General features: G+C 46.0%; 1 protein-coding gene across 2 annotated transcripts in view; it reads right to left on the bottom strand.

Annotated features, from left to right (window-relative positions):
* DPP6 (dipeptidyl peptidase like 6) overlaps positions 1-23,154 on the bottom strand; it is a 778,185-nt gene that overhangs the window by 73,127 nt on the left and 681,904 nt on the right. For both annotated transcript variants that reach the window (XM_065883771.1, XM_065883772.1), the window contains exons 15-16: positions 23,097-23,144; positions 21,319-21,437 (exon numbers count right to left, since the gene is read on the bottom strand). In XM_065883771.1, coding sequence (XP_065739843.1) covers positions 21,319-21,437; positions 23,097-23,144 — 167 coding nt within the window. The remainder of the gene's footprint in view (positions 1-21,318; positions 21,438-23,096; positions 23,145-23,154) is intronic.

The raw sequence follows: 23,154 nt of genomic DNA, 5'->3' as shown, positions 1-23,154 counted from the left end.
CGGACCAGGGCACGAACCCGCATCACCTGCATCGGCAGGCGGACTCTCAACCACTGTGCCACCAGGGAAGCCCGAGACAGACTTTTTCTAAAGCTAAACCAACACTTACTTAATCCTCTTCCCAACAATTACTAGAGATAAGCCATAATGGAAAAGAATATATTAAAAAAAAAGAATGTACATATATATATATATATATATATACATATAGCTGAGTCACTTTGCTGTACAGCAGAAATTAATACAACATTGTAAATCAACTATACTCCAATAAAAAAGTAAATAAAAAACCCACAATTACTAGAGACCTTTTCCATCCATAAGAATCTTTGTTTCTCTTGGTAGGCATCAAATACTTATTAAACTCCTGCAATGCATGGAGTGCAGAGGGCATAGGATTGGGATCACCCACAATTCACATGATTCTGTGTAGCTCCCATTCTTTTAACTATTATGAGCTGACATACGTTGAATGTGACATTATGAGTTCTGTGTGCTTATATATGAACGCTCCTCACTGCAGTGCCGTGTTGGCTGGTTCATTATTAGCATGTGAATCTCCTGGTGGGAGCACGAGTGGCTCAGACCACTGTCTTCTTTCACTGTCTCATGCGTTTTGAAGCTGGACAACTCGGGTTCATAACAACAGCAGAGCTCGTGAGAGTCGTGTGACTTTCATCTTTCTTTTCCACCTTTTCCTTAGTGAGTCTTCAGGTTTGCTTCTTTTGTTCTTTCTCTGCATCCAATGTACCGAGCACAGAGAACTCTGAACGACCAGCCGCTGTATTAACCAGAAGGATGGCACTGGCAGAGACACGGGCTTGGTCAGATGGCTTGGGGTCTGGTGCCAACTCTGCTCTAAGTAGCTGGTGGTCTGGCTGTGTCACTGAGCTCTGTGCCCAGTTTCCTCAATAGTGAATCAGGGCAAGTGAAGTTACCATCACCACCATCCTTTCTGTGATAACATTCTTTCTTCCTCACAAGGACCCATGTGGAAGTCACTGTCAGGAAGCATAGACAATACCAACCATCTTCCTGGAGCATCATAGAAAGATTAATTTACAGCTAGCAGATAAGTGGTAAATATCCTCACGTCGTAGAAGGTAATTCATGTATGGTGTAACGGGAAGACTTTATTAATATGACCACTGCTCTACTCCACCGTGCTGGATAGCTGGGAACTAACTACAAGCAGAGTCAAAATACTCTTAGAGATGAGAATAAAACGTACTGGGGGGCTGCTGGAGAAGATGGCAGAAGAGTAAGACGCGGAAATCACATTCCTCCCCACAAATACATCAGAAGTACATCTACATGTGGAACAACTCCTACAGAACACCTACTGAACGCTGGCAGAAGACCTCGTACCTCCCAAAAGGCAAGAAACTCCCCACATACCTGGATAGGGCAAAAGAAAAAAGAATAAACAGAGACAAAAGAATAGGGACGGGCCCTGCACCAGTGGGAGGGAGCCGTGAAGGAGGAAAGGTGTCCACACACTAGAAACCTGGAAAAGTCTGGACCTGCCGAAGAGGCAAGAGACTTTTTCTTACCTCTTTGTTTCCTGGTGCGCGAGGAGAGGGGATTCAGAGCACCGCTTAAAGGAGCTCCAGAGACGGACGCGAGTCGCGGCTAACAGCGCGGACCCCAGAGACGGGCATGAGACGCTAAGGCTGCTGCTGCCGCCACCAGGAAGCCTATATGCAAGCACAGGTCACTATCCACACCCCCCTTCCGGAGCCTGTGCAGCCCGCCACTGCCAGGGTCCCGGGATCCAGGGACAACTTCCCCGGGAGAACGCACGGCGCGCCTCAGGCTCGTGCAACGTCACGCCGGCCTCTGCCGCCGCAGGCCCGCCCCGCACTCCGCCCCCCTCCCTCCCCGTGGCCTGAGTGAGCCAGAGCCCCCGAATCAGCGGCTCCTTTAACCCCAGCCGTCCTGTCTGAGCGAAGAACAAACGCCCTCCGGTGACCTACATGCAGAGGCGGGGCCACATCCAAAGCTGAGCCCCGGGAGCTGTGCGAACAAAGAAGAGAAAGAGAAATCGCTCCCAGCAGCCTCAGGAGCAGCGGATTAAATCTCCACATGTGTATGTTTCTGTGTGAGATTTTGTCTGTATAGCTTAGCTTTCACCATTTGTCCTAGGGTTCTGACCGTCTGATTTTTTTTTCTTTCTTTCCTTTACTTAAAAAAAATTTTTTTTCTTAATAATTTTTTATTTTAATAAGTTTATTTTACCTTTATTTTATTTTATCCTCTTTGCTTCTATTTTTTCTCCCTTTTATTCTGAGGCCTGTGGAGGACAGGCTCTTAGTGCTCCAGCCAGGCCTCAGGGCTGTGCCTCAGAGGTGGGAGAGCCAACTTCAGGACACTGGTCCACAAGAGACCTCTCAGCTCCACGTAATATCAAATGGCAAAACTCTCCCAGAGATACCCATTTCAACACCAAGACCCAGCTCCACTCAATGACTAGCAATCTACAGTGCTGGACACCCTATACCAAACAACTAGCAAGACAGGAACACAATCCCAGCCATTAGCACAGAGGCTGCCTAAAATCATACGGCCACAGACACCCCAAAACACACCAAAAGACATGGACCTGCCCACCAGAAAGACAAGATCCAGCCTCATCCACCAGAACACAGGCACTAGTCCCCTCCACCAGGAAACCTACACAACCCAATGAGGCAACCTTAGCCACTGGGGACAGACACCAAAAGCAACGGGAACTACGAACCTGCAGCCTGCGAAAAGGAGACCCCAAACACACTAAGATAACCAAAATGAGAAGACAGAAAAACACACAGCAGATGAAGGAGCAAGATAAAAACCCACCAGACCAAACAAATGAAGAGGAAATAGGCAGTCTACCTGAAAAAGAATTCAGAATAATGATAGTAAAGATGATCCAAAATCTTGGAAATAGAATAGACAAAATGCAAGAAACATTTAAGAAGGACTTAGAAGAACTAAAGAGAAAACAAGCAACGATGAACAACACAATAAATGAAATTAAAAACACTCTAGATGGGATCAATAGCAGGATAACTGAGGCAGAAGAATGGATAAGTGACCTGGAAGATAAAATAGTGGAAATAACTACTGCAGAGCAGAATAAAGAAAAAAGAATGAAAAGAACTGAGGACAGTCTCAGAGACCTCTGAGACAACATTAAACGCACCAACATTTGAATTACAGGGGTCCTAGAACAAGAAGAGAAAAAGAAAGGGACTGAGAAAATATTTGAAGAGATTATAGTTGAAAACTTCCCTAATATGGGAAAGGAAATAGTTAATCAAGTCTAGGAAGCACAGAGAGTTCCATACAGGATAAATCCAAGGAGAAACACGCAAAGATACATATTAATCAAACTATCAAAAATTAAATACAAAGAAAAAATATTAAAAGCAGCAAGGGAAAAACAACAAATAACACACAAAGGAATCCCCATAAGGTTAACAGCTGATCTTTCAGCAGAAACTCTGCAAGCCAGAAGGGACTGGCAGGACATATTTAAAGTGATGAAGGAGAAAAACCTGCAACCAAAATTACTCTACCCAGCAAGGATCTCATTCAGATTTGATGGAGAAATTAAAACCTTTACAGACAAGCAAAAGCTGAGAGAGTTCAGCACCACCAAACCAGCTTGACAACAAATGCTAAAGGAACTACTCTAGGCAAGACACACAAGAGAAGGAAAAGACCTACAATAATAAACCCAAAACAATTAAGAAAATGGGAACAGGAACATACATATCAATAATTACCTTAAATATAAATGGACTAAATTCTCACAACAAAAGACACAGACTGGCTGAAGGGATATAAAAACAAGACCCATATATATGCTGTCTATAAGAGACCTACTTCAGACCTAGGGACACATACAGACTGAAAGTGAGGGGATGGAAAAATATTCCATGCAAATGGAAATCAGAAGAAAGCTGGAGTAGCAATTCTCATATCAGAAAAAACAGACTTTAAAATAAAGACTATTACAAGAGACAAAGAAGGACACTACATAATGATCAAGGGATCAATCCAAGAAGAAGATATAACAATTGTAAATATTTATGCACCCAACATAGGAGCACCTCAATACATAAGGCAAATGCTAACAGCCATAAAAGGGGAAATCGACAGTAACACATTCATAGTAGGGGACTTTAACACCCCACTTTCACCAATGGACAGATCATCCAAAATGAAAATAAATAAGGAAACACAAGCTTTAAATGATATTTAAACAAGATGGACTTAACTGATATTTATACGACATTCCATCCAAAAACAACAGAATACACACTTTTCTCAAGTGGTCATAGAACATTCTCCAGGATAGACCATATCTTGGGTCACAAACCTAGCCTTGGTAAATTTAAGAAAATTGAAATCATATCAAGTATCTTTTCTGACCACAACGCTATGAGACTAGATATCAATTACAGGAAAAGATCTGTAAAAAATACAAACACATGGAGGCTAAACAATACAGTACTTAATAACGAAGTGATCACTGAAGAAATCAAAGAGGAAATCAAAAAATACCTAGAAACAAATGACAATGGAGACACGACGACCCAAAACCTATGGGATGCAGCAAAAGCACTTCTAAGAGGGAAGTTTATAGCAATACAATCCTACCTTAAGAAACAGGAAACATCTCAAATAAACCACCTAACCTTGCACCTAAAGCAATTAGAGAAAGAAGAACAAAAAAACCCCAAAGTTAGCAGAAGGAAAGAAATCACAAAAATCAGATCAGAAATAAATGAAAAAGAAATGAAGGAAACAATAGCAAAGATCAATAAAACTAAAAGGTGGTTCTTTGAGAAGATAAACAAAATAGATAAACCATTAGCCAGACTCCTCAAGAAAAAAAGGGAGAAGACTCAAATCAATAGAATTAGAAATAAAAAAGGAGAAGTAACAACTGACACTACAGAAATAGAAAAGTTCATGACAGAGTAATACAAGCAACTCTATGCCAATAAAATGGACAACCTGGAAGAAATGGACAAATTATTAGAAATGCACAATCTGCCAAGACTGAACCAGGAAGAAATAGAAAATATAAACAGACCAATCACAAGCACTGAAATTCAAACTGTAATTAAAAATCTTCAAACAAACAAAAGCCCAGGACCAGATGGCTTCACAGGCGAATTCTATCAAACATTTAGAGAAGAGCTAACACCTATCCTTCCCGAACTCTTCCAAAATATAGCAGAGGGAAGAACACTCCCAAACTCATTCTACGAGGCCACCATCACCCTGATACCAAAACCCGACAGAGATGTCACAAAGAAAGAAAACTACAGGCCAATATCACTGATGAACATAGATGCAAAAATCCTCAAGAAAATACTGGCAAACAGAATCCAACAGCACATTAAAAGGATCATACAGTATGATCAAGAGGGGTTTATCCCAGGAATGCAAGGATTCTTCAATATACGCAAATCAATCAACGTGATACACCATATTAACAAATCGAAGGAGAAAAACCATATGATCATCTCAATAGATGCAGAAAAAGCTTTCAACAAAATTTAACACCCATTTATGATAAAAACCCTCGAGAAAGTAGGCACAGAGGGAACTTTCCTCAACATAATAAAGGCCATATATGACAAACCCACACCCAACATCGTCCTCAATGGTGAAAAACTGAAACCATTTCCACTAAGATCAGGAACAAGACAAGGTTGTCCACTCTCATCACTCTTATTCAACATAGTTTTGGATGTTTTAGCCGCAGAAATCAGAGAAGAAAAAGAAATAAAAGGAATCCAAATTGGAAAAGAAGAAGTAAAGCTGTCACTGTTTGCAGATGACATGATACTATACATAGAGAATCTCAAAGATGTTGCCAGAAACTACTAGAGCTAATCAATGAGTTTGGTAAAGTAGCAGGATACAGAATTAATGGACAGAAATCTCTGGCATTCTTATACACTAATGATGAAAAATCTGAAAGTGAAATTAAGAAAACACTCCATTTACCATTGCAACAAAAAGAATAAAATATTTAGGAATAAACCTACCTAAGGAGACAAAAGACCTGTATGCAGAAAATTATAAGACACTGATGAAAGAAATTAAAGATGATACAAATAGACGGAGAGAGATACCATGTTCTTGGATTGGAAGAATCAACATTGTGAAAATGACTCTACTACCCAAAGCAATCTACAGATTCAATGTGATCCCTATCAAACTACCATTAGCATTTTTCACAGAACTAGAACAAAAGGTTTCACAATTTGTATGGAAACCCAAAGACCCCAAATAGCCAAAGCAATCTTGAGAACAAAAAACGGAGCTGGAGCAATCAGGCTCCCTGACTTCAGACTATACTATAAAGCTACAGTAATCAAGACAGTATGGTACTGGCACAAAAACAGAAATACAGATCAATGGAACAGGACAGAAAGCCCAGAGATAAACCCATGCACATATGGCCACCTTAACTTTGATAAAGGAGGCAAGAATATACAGTGGAGAAAAGACAGCCTCTTCAATAAGTGGTGCTGGGAAAATTGGACAGGTACATGTAAAAGTATGAAATTAGATCACTCCCTAACACCATACACTAAAATAAACTCAAAATGGATTAAAGACCTAAATGTAAGGCCAGACACTATCAAACTCTTAGAGGAAAACATAGGCAGAACACTCTATGACATAAATCACAGTAAGATCCTTTTTGACCCACCTCCTAGAGAAATGGAAATAAAAATAAACAAATGGGACCTACTGTAACTTAAAAGCTTTTGCACGCAAAGGAAGCCATAAACAAGACCAAAAGACAACCCTCAGAATGCAAGAAAATATTTGCAAATGAAGCAACTAACAAAGGATTAATCTCCAAAATTTACAAGCAGCTCATGCAGCTCAATAATAACAAAACAAACAACCCAATCCAAAAATGGGCAGAAGACCTATATAGACATTTCTCCAAAGAAGAAATACAGATTGCCAACAAACACGTGAAAGAATGCTCAACATCATTAATCGTTAGAGAAATGCAAATCAAAACTACAATGAGATATCATCTCACACCAGTCAGAATAGCCATCATCAAAAAATCTACAAACGATAAATGCTGGAGAGGGTGTGGAGAAAAGGGAACACTCGTGCACTGTTGGTGGGAATGTAAATTGATACAGCCACTATGGAGAACAGTATGGAGGTTCCTTAAAAAACTACAAATAGAACTACCATACGACCCAGCAATCCCACTACTGGGCATATACCCTCAGAACACCATAGTTCAAAAAGAGTCATGTACCAAAATGTTCATTGCAGCTCTATTTACAATAGCCAGGACATGGAAGCAACCTAAGTGTCCATCAACAGATGAATGGATAAAGAAGATGTGGCACATATATACAGTGGAATATTACTCAGCCATAAAAAGGAATGAAACTGAGTTATCTGTAGTGAGGTGGATGGACCTAGAGACTGTCATACAGTGTGAAGTAAGTCAGAAAAAGAAAAACAAATACCGTATGCTAACACATATATATGGAATCTAAAAAAAAAAAAAAGAAAGAAAATCCTCAGAAGAACCTAGGGGCAAGATGGGAATAAAGATGCAGACCTACTAGAGAATGGACTTGAGGATACAGGGAGTGGGAAGGGTAAGCTGGGACAAAGTGCGAGAGTGGCATGGACATATATACACTACCAAACGTAAAACATAGCTAGTGGGAAGCAGCCGCATAGCACAGGGAGATCAGCTAGGTGGTTTGTGACCGCCTAGAGGGGTGGGATAGGGAGGGTGGAAGGGAAGGAGACGCAGAAGGGAAGAGATATGGGAACATGTGTATATGTATAACTGATTCACTTTGTTATAAAGCAGAAACTAACACACCATTGTAAAGCAATTATACTCCAATAAAGATGTTATAAAAGAAGAAAAAAAAAGCATAGTTCCATAATCACACACACACACAAAAAGTATGTGGATTCATGAGTATCCAGGGATGGATCCTTGAGACTGAAACATTTCCACCTCTGTCACAGCTCCCTCTGCCTACTTAAGCTTTGGTTATTTCAAGATAACCAAGTGGGCAGTTTATAAGCAGGACCACGAAACAAGAAATTACCTTTGACAATCCAGCGCATCGCTACCAGGACATCACAAACTGGTCACCAGTGCGCCAGATGTGGCCTGCAAATGTTTTATTTAGCCAAAAGAAAACTGTTTCAAATTTTAGTTGGTTTCCAACATTTAGAAATCAGATATTTATATAAAAATATGGATTCTGAACTTGGGTTGAAATACCGGAAGATAACAGTTTCTGAAAGGGGACAACTGACTAGGGCCGAGCAGCGTCTGTTCTCGTCTGTGTCCCCCCTCTGCTCCCCATTATAATACACGAAGTGGTGTCCACTCATTCACATCCCTTCCTTCCCCACTAAGCCTTGCGTTTGTCCACGTTCTCTTAAACAGCGAGGTTTGGGAGAAGAAGACATGCCTGGCTACAGAAGCATCTGATTTTCCCTTATTCCTTTTCTTCTCCATTAGCATCAATAAGTTTGGGATCACTTCTTTTTATGTCTCCTTGTCTAAAATGGAAACTTTTGTTAAGAGCTAGCTAGACATTTCCAATCTAATTCTTGTAATTCATTTGTGCTAGGCAATAAGATGATGTTCCCTGGTTTTAACAAAAAGTCACCTACTATTCAAGCATGGGTAGAGGACATGGATGGATGTTTTACTGTTGACCAAAATATGCCAGCAGTGTTTGTTTAAGAAGAAGATTCCTTTAGTCCAGAAGAAATGCTCCCTTACATGCATCTAAAAAACTAAATTTTCACCAGTAACCGCTAAGTGGAAAAACAAAACTGGTATTTTCCAAGTGTCCTTTTTGAAAAGTGATGCAGATTATGAAATCAGGCTCTGCCACAACCAAAGAGCAGTCAAGTCCTACCTAAGGCATTGTGAGCTGCGGCAAAGGCAGCAGAGTACAGCTTACTGTAGACGGCCAGGGCACGCAGCGCCAGGGCTCACTGGCTACCGGAGGGTCTGTGAAAGAGACGCCACACCCCCTTACCTGGCCACCATCATGCTTCCAAAAAAGGCAACCCAGTACATCTAGCCAAATACTACATTCTGACTTCACTGACCCCACAGATTTGGTGGTGACTTAGAATGTATGTTAGGATCTCTCAGTGTGTTCAGTTTTTCATTATTCAAATAAGCACCACTGTATGTGGCCAGAGACCCCAGGTGTCTGGAGAAGGTGTCAAATCTGCCTGGATCCTGGGATGGTCCCTAAAATTGCTCTATTGGGTCGGCATCGGAAAAGAACAACCAGAGATTCCTACTAGGGCAAGGATCCTAGGTCACCTAGTCCCCAAAAGCCACAGGGACCCTCCTGATACATCTCTTACCGGTTAGCTAGTTTCCACCTGGAGAACTCCTGGGACGGAAGCTTCAAAGGCCACCGTGTGTACATACGTCACACCTACAGTTACAACCACGTCGTGACGCTCCTAACTCTCTGGCGTTTTCTTTATATGAAGTTGAAACATTGTTTCCTGAACTTTACCCACAGGCCCCAGGGCTTCCCTCTGAGGCAAAAGAGAAGAAACATGTCAAGTCTGCCAGAAGATCTATATTCAGTTAGAAAACTCATTTAGGCCAATCTCCTAAACATATGATTTAAAATGGCATATTACATTATTTTTTTTGACTTTGACCATCTTTCTTCGTTTACAACATTTGTCTAAAAAAATTAAATCAGTGTTCATAGTGTTCTGCATCTTGTAAGCATACAAAAGTATGCGTGTGTGATGGCAGGAGATAATGTTTTAAAGAATATTTTGGTTTTCTAGATCACGTGAGGTAGCATTTATGGCACCCTACAAGGGCATGTGAATTAGCTTCTTTTCTAGGAAGTTCTAAGGTATAACTGTGACTTTAAGCTCAGTCTATATTGGCCCCAAAGTGTAGCATTTTGAGGTCGATTTTATTCATTCCTTCAAAAACTATTAATACTTATTTGTTGAGGACCCGCTGTGTGCAGGCAATGTTCTAGAAACTGGGATCAAAGTGGTGGGGAATAGAAAGTTCCACACAGAGCTGACATCCCTGGGTGAGACAGGCACTGGAAACACATGAATATCAGCAGGTGTGAGATGCACTGTGAGGAAAACTGACCAGCACCTGGGGGCGGGGGAGGGGGCACTGGGCCCATCAGTGGGCAGCTGTGCAGGAAGTGTGGGAGGAACGCTTTCACAGCTCCGCTCCCTCGGGCCTTGGGCTGGGTCTCCAGGCCTCCAGAACACACCGGGCGCATGTCAGAGCCCTGGCACATTGCTGGCGCTCGGTGAACGTTCATGTATCAATATTCAGTCCGTTATGAGGCTGCTGTGTAGATGCCAATCAAACAGGCCCTGCCTTGGTGAGCTTGGCGCCTAGAAGTGAGGGGTAGAAGTTACAAAAGATAAGAGAGGCAAAAAATGCTCTCAGAGCCCCGAGGAGGGAGAGGGTGTGATAGAGGAAGTTCACGGGTTGGACCTTGGAGGTTGTGTAAGATATTTAACAGGCCTCGAAGGTTTAGGTAGAGAGCTTTATAGGTATTGACATGACAGAAAAACCTAAGCCATTTATTCCAACAGTGGCCCTAAAAGAAGGGCAGCAGTGGTTCTGAAGGTTTGGTTAATTTCATGGATGTTGAAGGTAATTAATGAAAGGCTGTAACTTTTACCTGCATTCCCTAACTTATATTATGCACATTCTGTATTCATCAGAATAGTCTTACTGCCTTCTTTGATTCAACTGAAAAGCACACGCTATGCTTCTGAACTTTTAATGCTAATAAGACATCATTTTTATGTCTTGTATTAGTTCCTTTACCATTTCGCTTGGAAAATGGTTGTGCTGCCAAGTGTTTGAAATGCTCTAACCCAGGAGTAGTGCTCTACAGGTGGGGTAAGTACGGTGGGGCCAGGCCGAGGACAGCCTTGGATGCTATGTGAAGGAGCCGTTTGATGTTTCCATCTGCCACTCAACTGGTCGATCACTCCCCTTTCACCTGTTTTCTGTCCATCTGCCCTGGGTCCTGAGACAAACAGGATTTAAGGCAGATAGGAAAGATATAAATGCATAGATAAAAATAAGCATAAAAAGAGTGGATGAGAAAAGCAGAACAATGTAAAAATAAAGACAAGAAAAAAGACAGAGAGAAATTCAGGAAACAGCTAGAATAACAAACGTGTGCTGCAAAGCCCTACCCACATGGGCTATAGATTTCCCTCTAAGCTTTCTGGCAGCCAACAGTCTCATGGACTTAATGCACAGCCCATAAGATCGACACAGGTACTTATTTTGGAGAGTAACCCTTTAGCAGATGTGTGAAAGAGAAGGCCTTCTGGGAAATCCTTCTGCTGGAGTTTCCAGGTTACTATTTGATGGTGTCCTGCTAATAATTTTGCCCAAACAGGGACACTTCTGAGAGTGAAGGGAGGGGCACTAACAACAGTGACATGGCCTCCACTGGTCTTCAGGAGGCATCATCTCAGGCTCTTGTTGGGGAAACCGGGGCACATGCTTACGCCATCGACTTAGTTCTTCTTTCGAAACTTAAAAAAAATACCTTGGTAAACATTTTGTTAAATCTCCAGCAGTCTGTCTACATTTCTGCCAGTGGCCTGTTTTTGGATTATCAACGTGGCACCTTCTAGGAACTCTTTGAGGACATTTCCAGTGAGAGTTACAGCAGTAAATAGAAGTGATCGTGCGAATGTTTCTCCTGGGATTTCTGTTTCTGATGTTCAGTCTGAGGCCTCCCTTTCACATTTGTGTCTCAGTGATCTCTGGTTGGCTGCTGCCATGTGGCGGGGAGGGTCCTGTTCAGGAGTGCACGCCCTCACGGTGGTCACAGACACTACAATGCTGATGCCGGATCCCAGGGGTGGGCAGGGGCCCAGTGATGCCGGGTCCTGATGGTGGGTGGGGGGCCAGTGATGCCAGGTCCTGGGGGTAGGCAGAGGCAGCAGTTAGCCGCCATCCTTAGCGCTTGGGCTCCTTGTCTTTGAGGCCACTCAAGGCACAGCCCCACTTCCTGCTCCGGCCAGTGTCCACTCCGGGAGACCCCCACGGCCAAGCGCCTCTTTAACTGTCCAGGGCAAATACGGAGCAGGGGCTGGGCGTCCCCTCTCAGCCCCGTAAATGAGGCTTTCTTAGTCCATGATGACCTTCAGCTCCCATCCTCTGTCGCCTCCGATCTGATCTGAATTCTGGGAAAACAAACTTTATTTTTAATGTTTTGGTAACCGTGTCTTTCACCAATCATGCCACATATCCTAGTCGTTGGCTTTCATTTTCAATGTGGTCCATTTATATTTACTTTTCAAAAATCCTTCCATATCCTGTTCCATTGATGGTCTCCTTTTCGGTGGCCCAGGGGAGTCATTTATTTTTTACTGTTATGTTTCTTCTACCATCTTACTTAGAAAAGAGAGAAATGTATGTGCCCAGGAAGACATTCGGCAGAGAAATCATCTTTAGGAAGGAGGGTCTGGTACTCGGGAGGGAAGTGGACTGGTCAGAGGGAGACCCTGAAGGCAGACTGGCGAGTAAGGGCTGTTACCACCTAGAGTCAGGGTGCAGGAGGAGAGCAGTGCATGGGTCTAGGGGCACTGCTGCTGCCTCAAGTAACATTATCTATTTTTCGTGGACATCTCAAGCAGCACACTACCAGGATATGACCTCCATTTTGCAGAGAAGTTTGCTGGCATCAGGCACCAGCCCAGTTCAGACGCTTGCTGGGTGACAGGGAAGTGCTACCTGGGCAAGTGAGAAGTTCTGTTCCTTTGGCTGTTATCAGGGAGCAACAGGGCTCCTACGGAGGGTATGCTTGGGGGCTGGCAGCATCTACTGAAGAGTACAGCGTCTTCCAAAGCACCCGTGTAATGATGCTCGTGAGATCACCTGCCTCGAGAATCCCTCTCCTTGTTCTTGGAACCTGCGACCTCAAAGGAAGTAGCTCCAAATGTCTGAGAGATCGAACAGATGGTCTCACTCTCAGACACACAAGCAATGCTCCAAGGAGTTTCAAACCCAGTTGCAAACATTCACCTTCACAAACCCACAATTAAAAAGGGCAGCCCAGGTTAATGCCTTGGAAACTTGGATTAAGAGATGTCTAGAGGATTAGGTAGTTTGCAGAACCAAACCATTTGTTTTCCCCTTTCACATCCTGTTGTTGAGACTTGCTATCAGCCTACATGTCTGAAGCTAATTAACAGACTTTCCTCAATGATGCAGAGTATTTATTATTAACATTACTTATTTATTATATTCTTTATAATGATAACTGTTATGTATCGTTAGCATTATGTTGTTACTATTATTTAGCTTTGAGGCTCCTCGTTTATAGTTGGTGTGAGTGATTTGAACTAACCTGAACAGAAACAGCATATATAATTCCTACGTTGGGTCAGGACATAGGGGACACCTGCTTAGCCGTACACTGTAGGAGTGAGTGTGAACCAGTGTTTCCCCAGGTCTCTTTGGAGGGATCTGGGTCTTTCTTTTCCCCCATCCAAAAGATGCACGACAGACAGAGCTGTCCTTCAATCGGAAGTTTTGGGCAGCAGCCTTCCCTCAGGAGACCTTCTGTGGTGGTGTCAGGATCGTAGCCACTTCTGTTCCTTCCAGTCATGGGGTCTCCACGACTGTTCCTTCACAAATGCACATTTCTGTTCTCTGAAATGATGTGTTGTCTCTTTCACCTCCCCGACCACAATGCTTTAAGACGGTAGCGCCCTGTACGAAAATGTGCTTTACTTCATTCTGTAGGACAAGGTGAGCTCAGGATGGATCTCAACCTCCAAATATGTCCCACGTCAGTTTCCTCAAGAGGGGCGTACTCACTTCTTTCAGGGGATGACACCACACGTGACAGGTGCATGGCACGTGGGCATCCCTCCCCCCTCACTGCTGCACGAGGCACATGTGACGCATCAATTGTTGACGACACTCTTTCTCACCGAACCTTGACCTGGCCTCTGAATCCTTCTCATCCACTGTGCCACGGCCACCAGCTTCCAGGCAAGGGGAGCTGGGCTGCGAGACTGACTCTGATTTTCCACCCGGCCTCCTCCGCTGCTCCCTTAAGAACAAGACTCCAGGTGCACTCACGCGGCGCAGACGCACAGCCGCGTGCGTTTTCCCACTTAATTATGGTTCCCAAGGGCAGGATGCGGCCGGGGCGGCTGGCAGCACTGGGTGTCTGAAGGAGTAAAGGCAGAGAGGGGACATGGCACGGAAAGAGGAAATATCAAAGAAAAGGGGAAAATGTGGTTACTTCCTAACACTGCCAAGACCCAGCTGTGGAGGCCCCTTAGGCAGAGCCACCCCTGAAGTCACCAGCCGCTTCACTGCCACGCCTACCCGATGGTTGGTTAATGCTCCGAGACTGCGGCAGCCATGCTCCCTTCTGGAACCTTCTACCCTGCTAGTGTGAGCGCAGACCCAGGGCTCCCAGCTCCACCTTGTGAGGGATGAGGGAGTCTGTTCATTTGGAGGCACTAAGTAAGGGATGTGACTTAATTTCGTGGAAGCTAACCCTCTGCAGCCTCAGCCCCAAGCCCTGGATCCTGAGTTAGTAGCCAGTAAATATCTAAGACATTCTTAATTGACTGCTAAGGTGATGATGGTGGTGATGGAAGCTGTGATCACAACCTTAGTCAACATTTATTAGGCATTTGCTATGTATCAGACACCAGGCTAAGCTCTTTACATGCATTCTCTTGATTAATCCTCCTGACTTGATGAAATAGTAGTTATTCCCGATTTTCCAGATGAGGAAACGGAGCATTTAGCAAGCTTAACTGTCACGCCCAAGTCACAGAGCCAGGCAGAGCCTTGAGTCCAGCCCAGGCCTTCGGACTCTGACTTCATTGCCCCCCGTCACCATCCTTTCCATGTTTCTTGATGGCAGCAAACCTGGCAATGGTAGAGGCCCCCGGGAGAACTTAATAGTAAGGGCAGTAATCGGGACACAGTCATTCACTTTATTAGCAGCTTGGGTCCTATTCTGTTTCAATTCGACTTCAGGATGGAGAAGCCTGTCTTGATAAACGAGGCCGCTGACGCGGTGACCTTAAGAGCAGCTGCTACACCAGGGTTTCACAGGGGGAGGGGACGCTCAGTCTGCAGCACGAGTCACCACTGCAGGTTGTTTCCTCACTCAGAGTGGGAAGGAATGTTCTAGTTCTCGCGTTTGTTCCAAGAAAACGATGTTCATTTATTTATTTTTAAAAATATAAAAAATGTTTCGGATGAAGCTGCACACACCTGATTCACACACGGGGCCCGTTTTCCTGGTGGTGTTTAGCTGTTTCCCAGAAACGGGGATGGTGGAGTCCTCCTGACAAACCTATAGGGAAATGAATCGTGTTCCTGGGCTTCAGTTTGAAGAGGAAAGTCCACTTCTCCACACAGAGGCTGTGATCGTGAAAACTCACGAGTTCACGTGCTCTGACTCAGTTGTTCAGGGTCGAGTTTACTTGGGGAGGAGAAAAGCCAACCACTTTTCACAGCTCCATGAAACGTGAGGATTTATTTCGCCCGATGACCTGGAAGAAGACTTCCTGGAGGAAATGGACACTGGAGCCGTCTTCCTCCTCTAACATGTCAGAGTTGCCTTGCAAAGACACCATCTGCACCCCACGACTTTCCAGGGGACCCTCTCCTGCCTTCTGGAACGTGGTAAAAGCGTTAAGAATGGTCTCTGGCACACAGCCTACCGTGGCTGCCCTTGGTTCTGCATCCCCGAGAAGAACAGCAATAGTTTTCTGTCCTCTCTTTCTTATTTGAGAAGGTGATATGGGTCTCAGGTGGGGGGAGTCACTGTGAGTTAAGTTGTGTCCCCCTAAAGATGTGGTGAAGTCCTAACCCCCAGCGCCTGTGGACAAGACCCTACTTGGAAGAAACTGTAACCAATTATTTGTAAATGTGACCAAGTTAAGAGGAGGCCACTCGGGGTTTGGGAGCCCCGTGACTGGTGTCCTTGCGAGGAGAGGGTCTGGAGGCAGGCGCAGGGAGGGGCTGCCGCTAGGATGGGGGAGGCCCCGCAGCACACAACCCGCTTTCAGACTCCACCTCCAGGGCTGTGAGAGAATCACTTTCTGTTGCTTCAGGCCACGCAGTCGCGGCAGCCCCAGGAAACCCACACAGAAGGTGAGTGCATTTCTCTTTAGCGATAAGATTGGGCTTTTCCAGGACTGGAGGGTGCGGGTCCCAGGCTTCTGACGCAGGCAACCCCAACAGCTGAGGAGTCAAGCGTCTGTCCCAGGCCCCGGTCTCAGGGTGAACCCACAGTCACATCCACGCTGCCCGGGCGAGCTCACCGCTGCCAGTTCAACCCTCCTGGGAGGGGATAAAAATCAACCCTTGCCTGAGAGGAACCCTGGAGGATGTACGGGAGTTCATCAGGCAGTCAGAGACAAAAAAGCATGGAACTGGGGAACACTGAGTTTAGGGAACTCTAAGGAGGTCTGTTTGTGATAAGAGTAAAAATTGCAAGGTGTCAGAAATGGGAATATGTTATCACAGAATATTCAGTAAAGTTCCCTGTTAGTTATCTATTTTAGGTAAAGTACTGTGTATATGTTCATCCCAATCTCCTAATTTATCACTTCACCCCACGTTCCCCCTCTGGTAACCGTAAGTTTGATTTCGAGATCTGTGAGTCTGTTTCTGTTTTGTAAAGAATCTGAAAAAGAATGGATTCACTTTGCTGTACACCTGAAACTAACACAACATTGTAAATCAACGGTACTCCAAAAAAAAAAAAATGCATTTCAAAGCTTCAAAAAAAAAAAGGGAATATGAACGTCAAGTATTATACCATAAGAATGTACTTTTCAAATCATAAGAAGCTGGACAAATATTAAGTATTTCTGTTACCCATCTCCCAGGGTCATTGAGACCAACTAGGCATGTAAACAACGGCTTACTGGTATACCCCAGAATAGATATGATTTCATTATAAAATGTTACGTCATAATACAATCTTTTGGATGCAGCTGGCTTCACTGCCAGACCCCAGAGATCTGGAAAGGAACCTAAACCTCTATATTAAATAGGTAAGTGAGTTTCCACGAGGTTCTACTGAATATGGTTTACACGTGTCTCTTATGCAAGTATCTGGATCACCTAAAACCATGCCGTTTAGATACAAATACTGACACAGATAGATGGGATCTGGCTACGTAATGAGTGGATATGAGCATTACAAACATTTCCGAGTCTTTACTTACCTATATTCTATTTTAATCTATGTTTAATCTAGCAGTGTGCAAAGGTATAAAAATAATGTATGTATTTTTAAGTGGTCGCATACTTAATAAAAATTACGAACTTGAAAATTATAAAAAAATATAAAAGTGGCAAGCTTTAAGAAACCACAGAAGAAATGTTAATGAAAAATTAGAGAAGAAAGTACATGATGATAAGACTAAATGAAACGCTACAGTGATGAGGAAGGACAAGACATACTACAGCAGAGCAACTGGACATGAAGAGAAAAACAATACACCAGAGGTCTAATTAAACAGAAGTACCGACTGCAAGCAGTTGATGAGCTATAATCCACTATGACGACGTTACAACACTGAGCAGTACAGTGTACGCTAAGGGGACAGGTCCACATCAGATAAACCTACCAGAAACGATCATAACAGAAGGTCCACGGGAAGGAGGAGGAAGGACTAAGTTTACACAGGGCTGTCACAATTTCACATCTGCTATGATACCTAGCCCTTATGTCCTAATGCGCTGTGGGCCTGCTCTGACTGGGCCTCTGTTTCAGCTGGTTGGGGTCCACCTTGCCCTAGTTATTAAATCCTTTGACCATAATCTCTGCCCAAGCCGAATATCTGTAGTTCCCTTCATGACGGGCCAAACAATTTTGAGTTCGGGAGCACTCACAGATTTTCCTTTCCCTAACTGACCACAGAGAATCGTCCAGTTGCCCCTACATTTTCCCTCAGCCTAAAAAGGAGGGATTCTTGTTGTTGCTGTTATTCTGGTTGCATCTGAGAGGCCAGGTTAATACCCACGATAAAGTCCTGCAGGAGGAGGAGAAGTGAAACAGTGGTCCAAGGCTTTCAACAGTCTCAGAGCAGCTTTGGGACGTGAGAGAAATAAACAGGAGGGGACAAGTTTAATAAACGTTGCTGTGAGCTACACGTTGGGGTCTACGTTTATATCTACTGAGAAATGTGGGAAAATAAAATTCTTTTTGGATCGTAAATCGGCCTCTTACATGCATGCATCCACGAAGTGACCGCGATTCGCAGGCTGCAAAGACCCCTCCACACGACGACCTCTGCCGTTTCTCACTTTTCTTCTCACTTGCACTTTTGCCCCCCTGGGCTGCGTTTCACATTCTGACCCTACCCACACCTTTATCTGAAGCTTTCCTCAAGGCTTCTTCACCAACAAAACACCCCAAGCAATCCAACCGGGTGTGTAATCACTTCTCCTTTGAAGTGTCATTAAACCCACCCTCGCATCCCCAGTGGCTGTTACCCCCAGTGCCTACGGTGTGAACTGGGTGTCCGCTCAGCTCTCACCGCAGGATCAGGATTTGAATTCAGGGTGCGCTAAGGCACTTACTGCTGTAACTGTGTCCAGGCCACAGCCGTAAACCGTAAAGCTGGCTGCTTCAGTCACCTCATCCATTCTGCGGTCTTTGTAAATTTACGTGTTTTTAGAAAATCCCTTTTTAAAAATGAGGTTTTGATTAGGTTTTAGGGGAAAGGTTGATTTGGGCATACAAGTTACATTAGCCAGAAAATAGGTTATTAATAGAAAAAATTTTAAAGAGCAGTTTTGTAGGAAAGAGGGCTAGTTTATGTTTATCTTAAGAGGCAACAGGCTAAATCTTTTTTTTTTGCGGTACGCGGGCCTCTCCCTGCCGCGGCCCCTCCCGTTGCGGAGCACAGGCTCCGGACGCGCAGGCTCAGCGGCCATGGCTCACGGGCCCAGCTGCTCCGCGGCACGTGGGATCCCCCCGGAACGGATCACAAACCCGTGTCCCCTGCATCGGCAGGCGGACTCCCAACCACTGTGCCACCAGGGAAGCCCTAGGCTAAATCTTTCAATAGGTTTTAAATGATTCAGAAAATCCTGAGGTGGCAACTCCATGATCAATTAAGAGTTAAATTTCTTAATAAAATGGAGCAGGGGATGGAGATCAGATCAGATGGTCTCTGAGGTCTCCTATCCTGCAAATTCCATGAATCTGTTCCGTTACTAGTGGACCCAGGCATTTGTGGGGAGGGACGCTCCATCCTTCTGAAGCTGAGATCACGGTGTTCTCAGGGGCTGAGTCATGTCTGTGACCTGGGACGTGGCCGTACGTGTCCTCTGCTTCTGTTTTCCTTCACAGTGACAACTGAGGACCTATCTCTTCACACAAAATATCCGAGACCACACAATACAAGCAGCTTTATAAAGAGAAAACATCCTCAGACTGGCTGGGACACAAACAGAGAAAGAAATGTTATCTCCCTCAGGATGGAACGCTTGCAGGATGGGAAATCTGCACATGAACGACTGTTCAGTGATCTCCACGCACACTGTCCAAGTGGCCTCCCAACATGGGCGCCATTTTTACATCCACCGCACGGACATGGGAGCTTCCTTGCCTGAACCCAGGGCCACAGATGTCCTGGGAGAACCTTTCAATTTCAACCCTGGGCTAGAGTCTGTGGAAACTGGACAACAGAAGGCTGCCGTCCTCAGAACGAGGCCATTCCCACTAAACTCTGGAGTGAGAAGACCCTGCAGAGCTTAGCAGGAGCTAAGGGAAGCAGAGAAAGAATTTGTTGATAGATAAGAGGCTGGGTTCTGTGAAAGATGACGATGGAGCAAATACTAGTGAACGTTAGTAAGAACCCAAGAACAAGATCCAAATCGTGACCGGCTCGGCCAGTTACAACACGGACCTTGAGGCCCCCAGCTTACTCTCTGCCTCATATTTAAACCTGTTTAAACCTATTTCTGGTACGTGATGTCTGCCCTTGTTTAGAGACCTTCCTTGAGGGAGGTTCTGTCACCTTTCCCACCCAACCATTCCTTCTAGGACGTTCTAAAGTTCTTATTTAGATTGACTTCAATTTCCCCTTCGGTATCTTATCACGACCTTCTACACTGTAAAGCGGCCTCCTCCTTCGACAGGTAAGACTTCAGATTTCTGGCCCTGCAGCTCCTGTCAGGCTGCTGTCTCTTTCCCCTAGCGGGCCTGCTCACCGCAGTTCCCAATCTCAGAGCTCTACACACCTCTGCACTTCCCCAACGTGTAATATCATGAAGGTCATGCCCTGGGGCAACAGGTCTTGCTGGCAAAGGAGGAGTCTGGTAAGATGAGCTTCAAGGGGACTGGGGGCTACTGCTGCATTTCAGAAGCGCCCCAACCCCCCAACACACAATTCTCTCCCATCACATTATCCTAGGAGAATGTCTGGGACTGAGCTTGGTGAGGAGGGGCTGAGATTTTGGATGACAACGCTGATAAAAAGAGGCTGAGGTCCCGAGCTACTGAGTGGCTATCAAAGGTTATCAAAGGCAGTCTGATAAAGATTCTTCAGTCTTCACCCGGACCGTAGGATTCAATCCCGTAGGATTCAATCGTTCCGGTGTCGGCCTGTCTCTGCCTGTGGTGTACTCTCACCCCTGGAGATTATCTCAGTAGATCAAGCTCTTCTCTGAGATGTATTTCGCTACAACCATATTTATTATTTCTCACCTTTCCGTGGGCTCCTATCTTTTCAAGACATGAGGACAAGATGCAAAGGTATTTCTTTGTGTCCACGATGGGACTTAGTCTACTATTTTGTATATGCTGACTGGTGTGATTAAGAACTTTCTAAAGTTTGGAATAAATCATCCATGAATTCGGTGGTAGGAAAAGAATTTTTTCCTGTCTGAATCTTCTTTTATATTATCTCAATCCTTACATATGCTGAAGAATTTCTGAAATTGTTTTACCACCTTTACAGATGGCCTATGTCCATCAACGTGTAAGATACACATTTTTTTAAGGAAAATGCAGGTGAACTTTGGGGTTAACCGGCACAGCATGTAGAAAGCACTCTGGTAAGCTGCAACCCTTTGTAAGATGTAAAATACCAGTAACACACCTGGCAGAGGTGATGCAGGAAGGCTGCTCCTGCGAGAGCCGACATCCCCAGCTAGGCGGCCCTACCTGTCCCGGGATCGCGGAGCTCTGCCGGGTCCCAGGGGCGCCTTAGAAAGAGGTGTCACTCGGTGGCAGAACTCACCTTCGCACTTGAGCAGGAAGAAGTCGGCGCTGGGGCTGAAAGAGGCGCTGAAGTAGGCGCAGTTGTCCACCAGGTCGCAGGACAGGCACTGCCTGTTGAAGCTGCCCACCGTGTTGGCGCTGCAGGGACAGGGAGCGGGTGGGGCTGTCACCAGGGGCGAGACCCTCAGCTCCGGCCCCCGCGCCCAGCACGCTGGCTTCTCTCCCGCGCGGTCATCTGGGGGCGCCATCCTCCCACCTGTCTCCTTGCTGGCACGCCTCGAGTGCTGGCTCTGCTGTCACCCTCCCACGGGGCCGTCCTAAGGGCTGCCCACCCCCAACCCGCCAGGAGCGCTCAGCATGGCTGCTTCCTGGGAGTCACGCAGGCCCAGGCGTGTCCTGATGGGAGTGTCGGGTGTGGGGTATTATTTCTAGTGCCTCATCCCTCTGAGCAGGCGACTAGCACTTTAGGAACAGAAGCTACGTGTTCTGGATCTTTCACTCCCCTCAGAGCACCTGCCGCCGGGAGAGGACAGGGCAGGGGCTCCAGAAACAGCAGTGGTGCGGGGCTCCGGCCGCTGCCACAGCCAGTGCGGAGGTGCCGGGGCGCTTCTCACCCCTTCAGGTGTCACCCAGGACCGCTCTGGTCAAGCACAGTTTCACGTCAGGAAGGCCTAACGTGTTTCCAGAAGCTATAAGACACCGAGGCATCTTCCAATAAACCTGGAAGAAGTCCAGGTCTGAGTGTGTGGTGTGGGAAGGCTGCTAACGTGAAAGCGGTCTACAAGAGTGAAGACGCTTCACGGGAGACAGGACAGGTCAGAGGAAGCGCAGGCGGCCGGCCTCCATCGCCTTGGCTAATTTGGTGACGGGACTGGTGGGATTATCCTGGTACACAAGCAGAGATGAGCCGTCCACAGAGAGAAGCAGACCTGTGACGGCGTGGATTTGCCGGAGTTTCCTCTGCCTCCGAAAGGCAGTGCCTCTCTCCCTAGTGCAGCCCTTACTGTCAGCACAGGGGCCGGTGGACGGGAGGGCGGCCGTGCACCTGATGGGGCTTCCCCGACTCCCGGCGGTGGGGGAGGGGAGCCTGGCATCGGCTCCGTCCAGGCCACGAGGGCCACAACGCAGTAGCGTCCTCTTAGGTGGCCCTCGTGTGTGGGGCAGGAACCAGCTGTCCCCTCCTTCCCGTCTGGAGAGCAAAGCGGTGGAGGTGACAGTGCCTCACGCCCTCCTCCGCTTTACGGGCAGAAAGCTCCTCGGGAGAACCCCACTTCAGAAGCACAAGTTCTCCCTGGTGAGAACGGGAACTGGGGCGGGGGGCAGGCCACGAGGTTTATGCTGAAGGTGGACGGACCCTGAAGAACACCCTGTCCTCTGCAGGATGCAGAGACCAGCCCTGCTTCGCCCCCTTCGAGACTGCGGAACTCAGCCAGCGCCCACGTGGAGGAGGCCAGGGCAGTAGGGCTGACCCCACCCCAGTCCACCCGTACATTCCCAAACCCCAGTTCCCTCTTGTGAAACCCCGGCCAAGAGTGATCCTTCCAAGTTCAGCTTCGACTAAGGTGAAAGGAAAGGCTGTCAGACGTCTCCTGAGGGAGAGACTCAGTCTGGTAAAAGCAGAAAACTACGATAATGCCTCCAATGTGGGGGCCTCAGCATCTTCGGTTATTTCTCCCCAGCCTGCATTACGTGTGCTGGCGCCTCTCTCTGCCGCCCCCCGTGTACTGCTGACGGTGTGACTCTGGAACGCGAAGCCTCTGGCGGGAGACCGCCGTGCGCGGGGGTCGGGGGACGCACCTGTACAGCTGGCGTCTCCTCGGCAGGTCCTCCGTGCTGAGGAAGTAGCTGCAAAGAC

This window comes from Phocoena phocoena, chromosome 9 (genome assembly GCF_963924675.1).
Source record: "Phocoena phocoena chromosome 9, mPhoPho1.1, whole genome shotgun sequence".
Taxonomy (NCBI): domain Eukaryota; kingdom Metazoa; phylum Chordata; class Mammalia; order Artiodactyla; family Phocoenidae; genus Phocoena; species Phocoena phocoena.
Note: the sequence above shows the minus strand (reverse complement) of the source record. Positions and strands in the feature narration are given on the sequence as shown.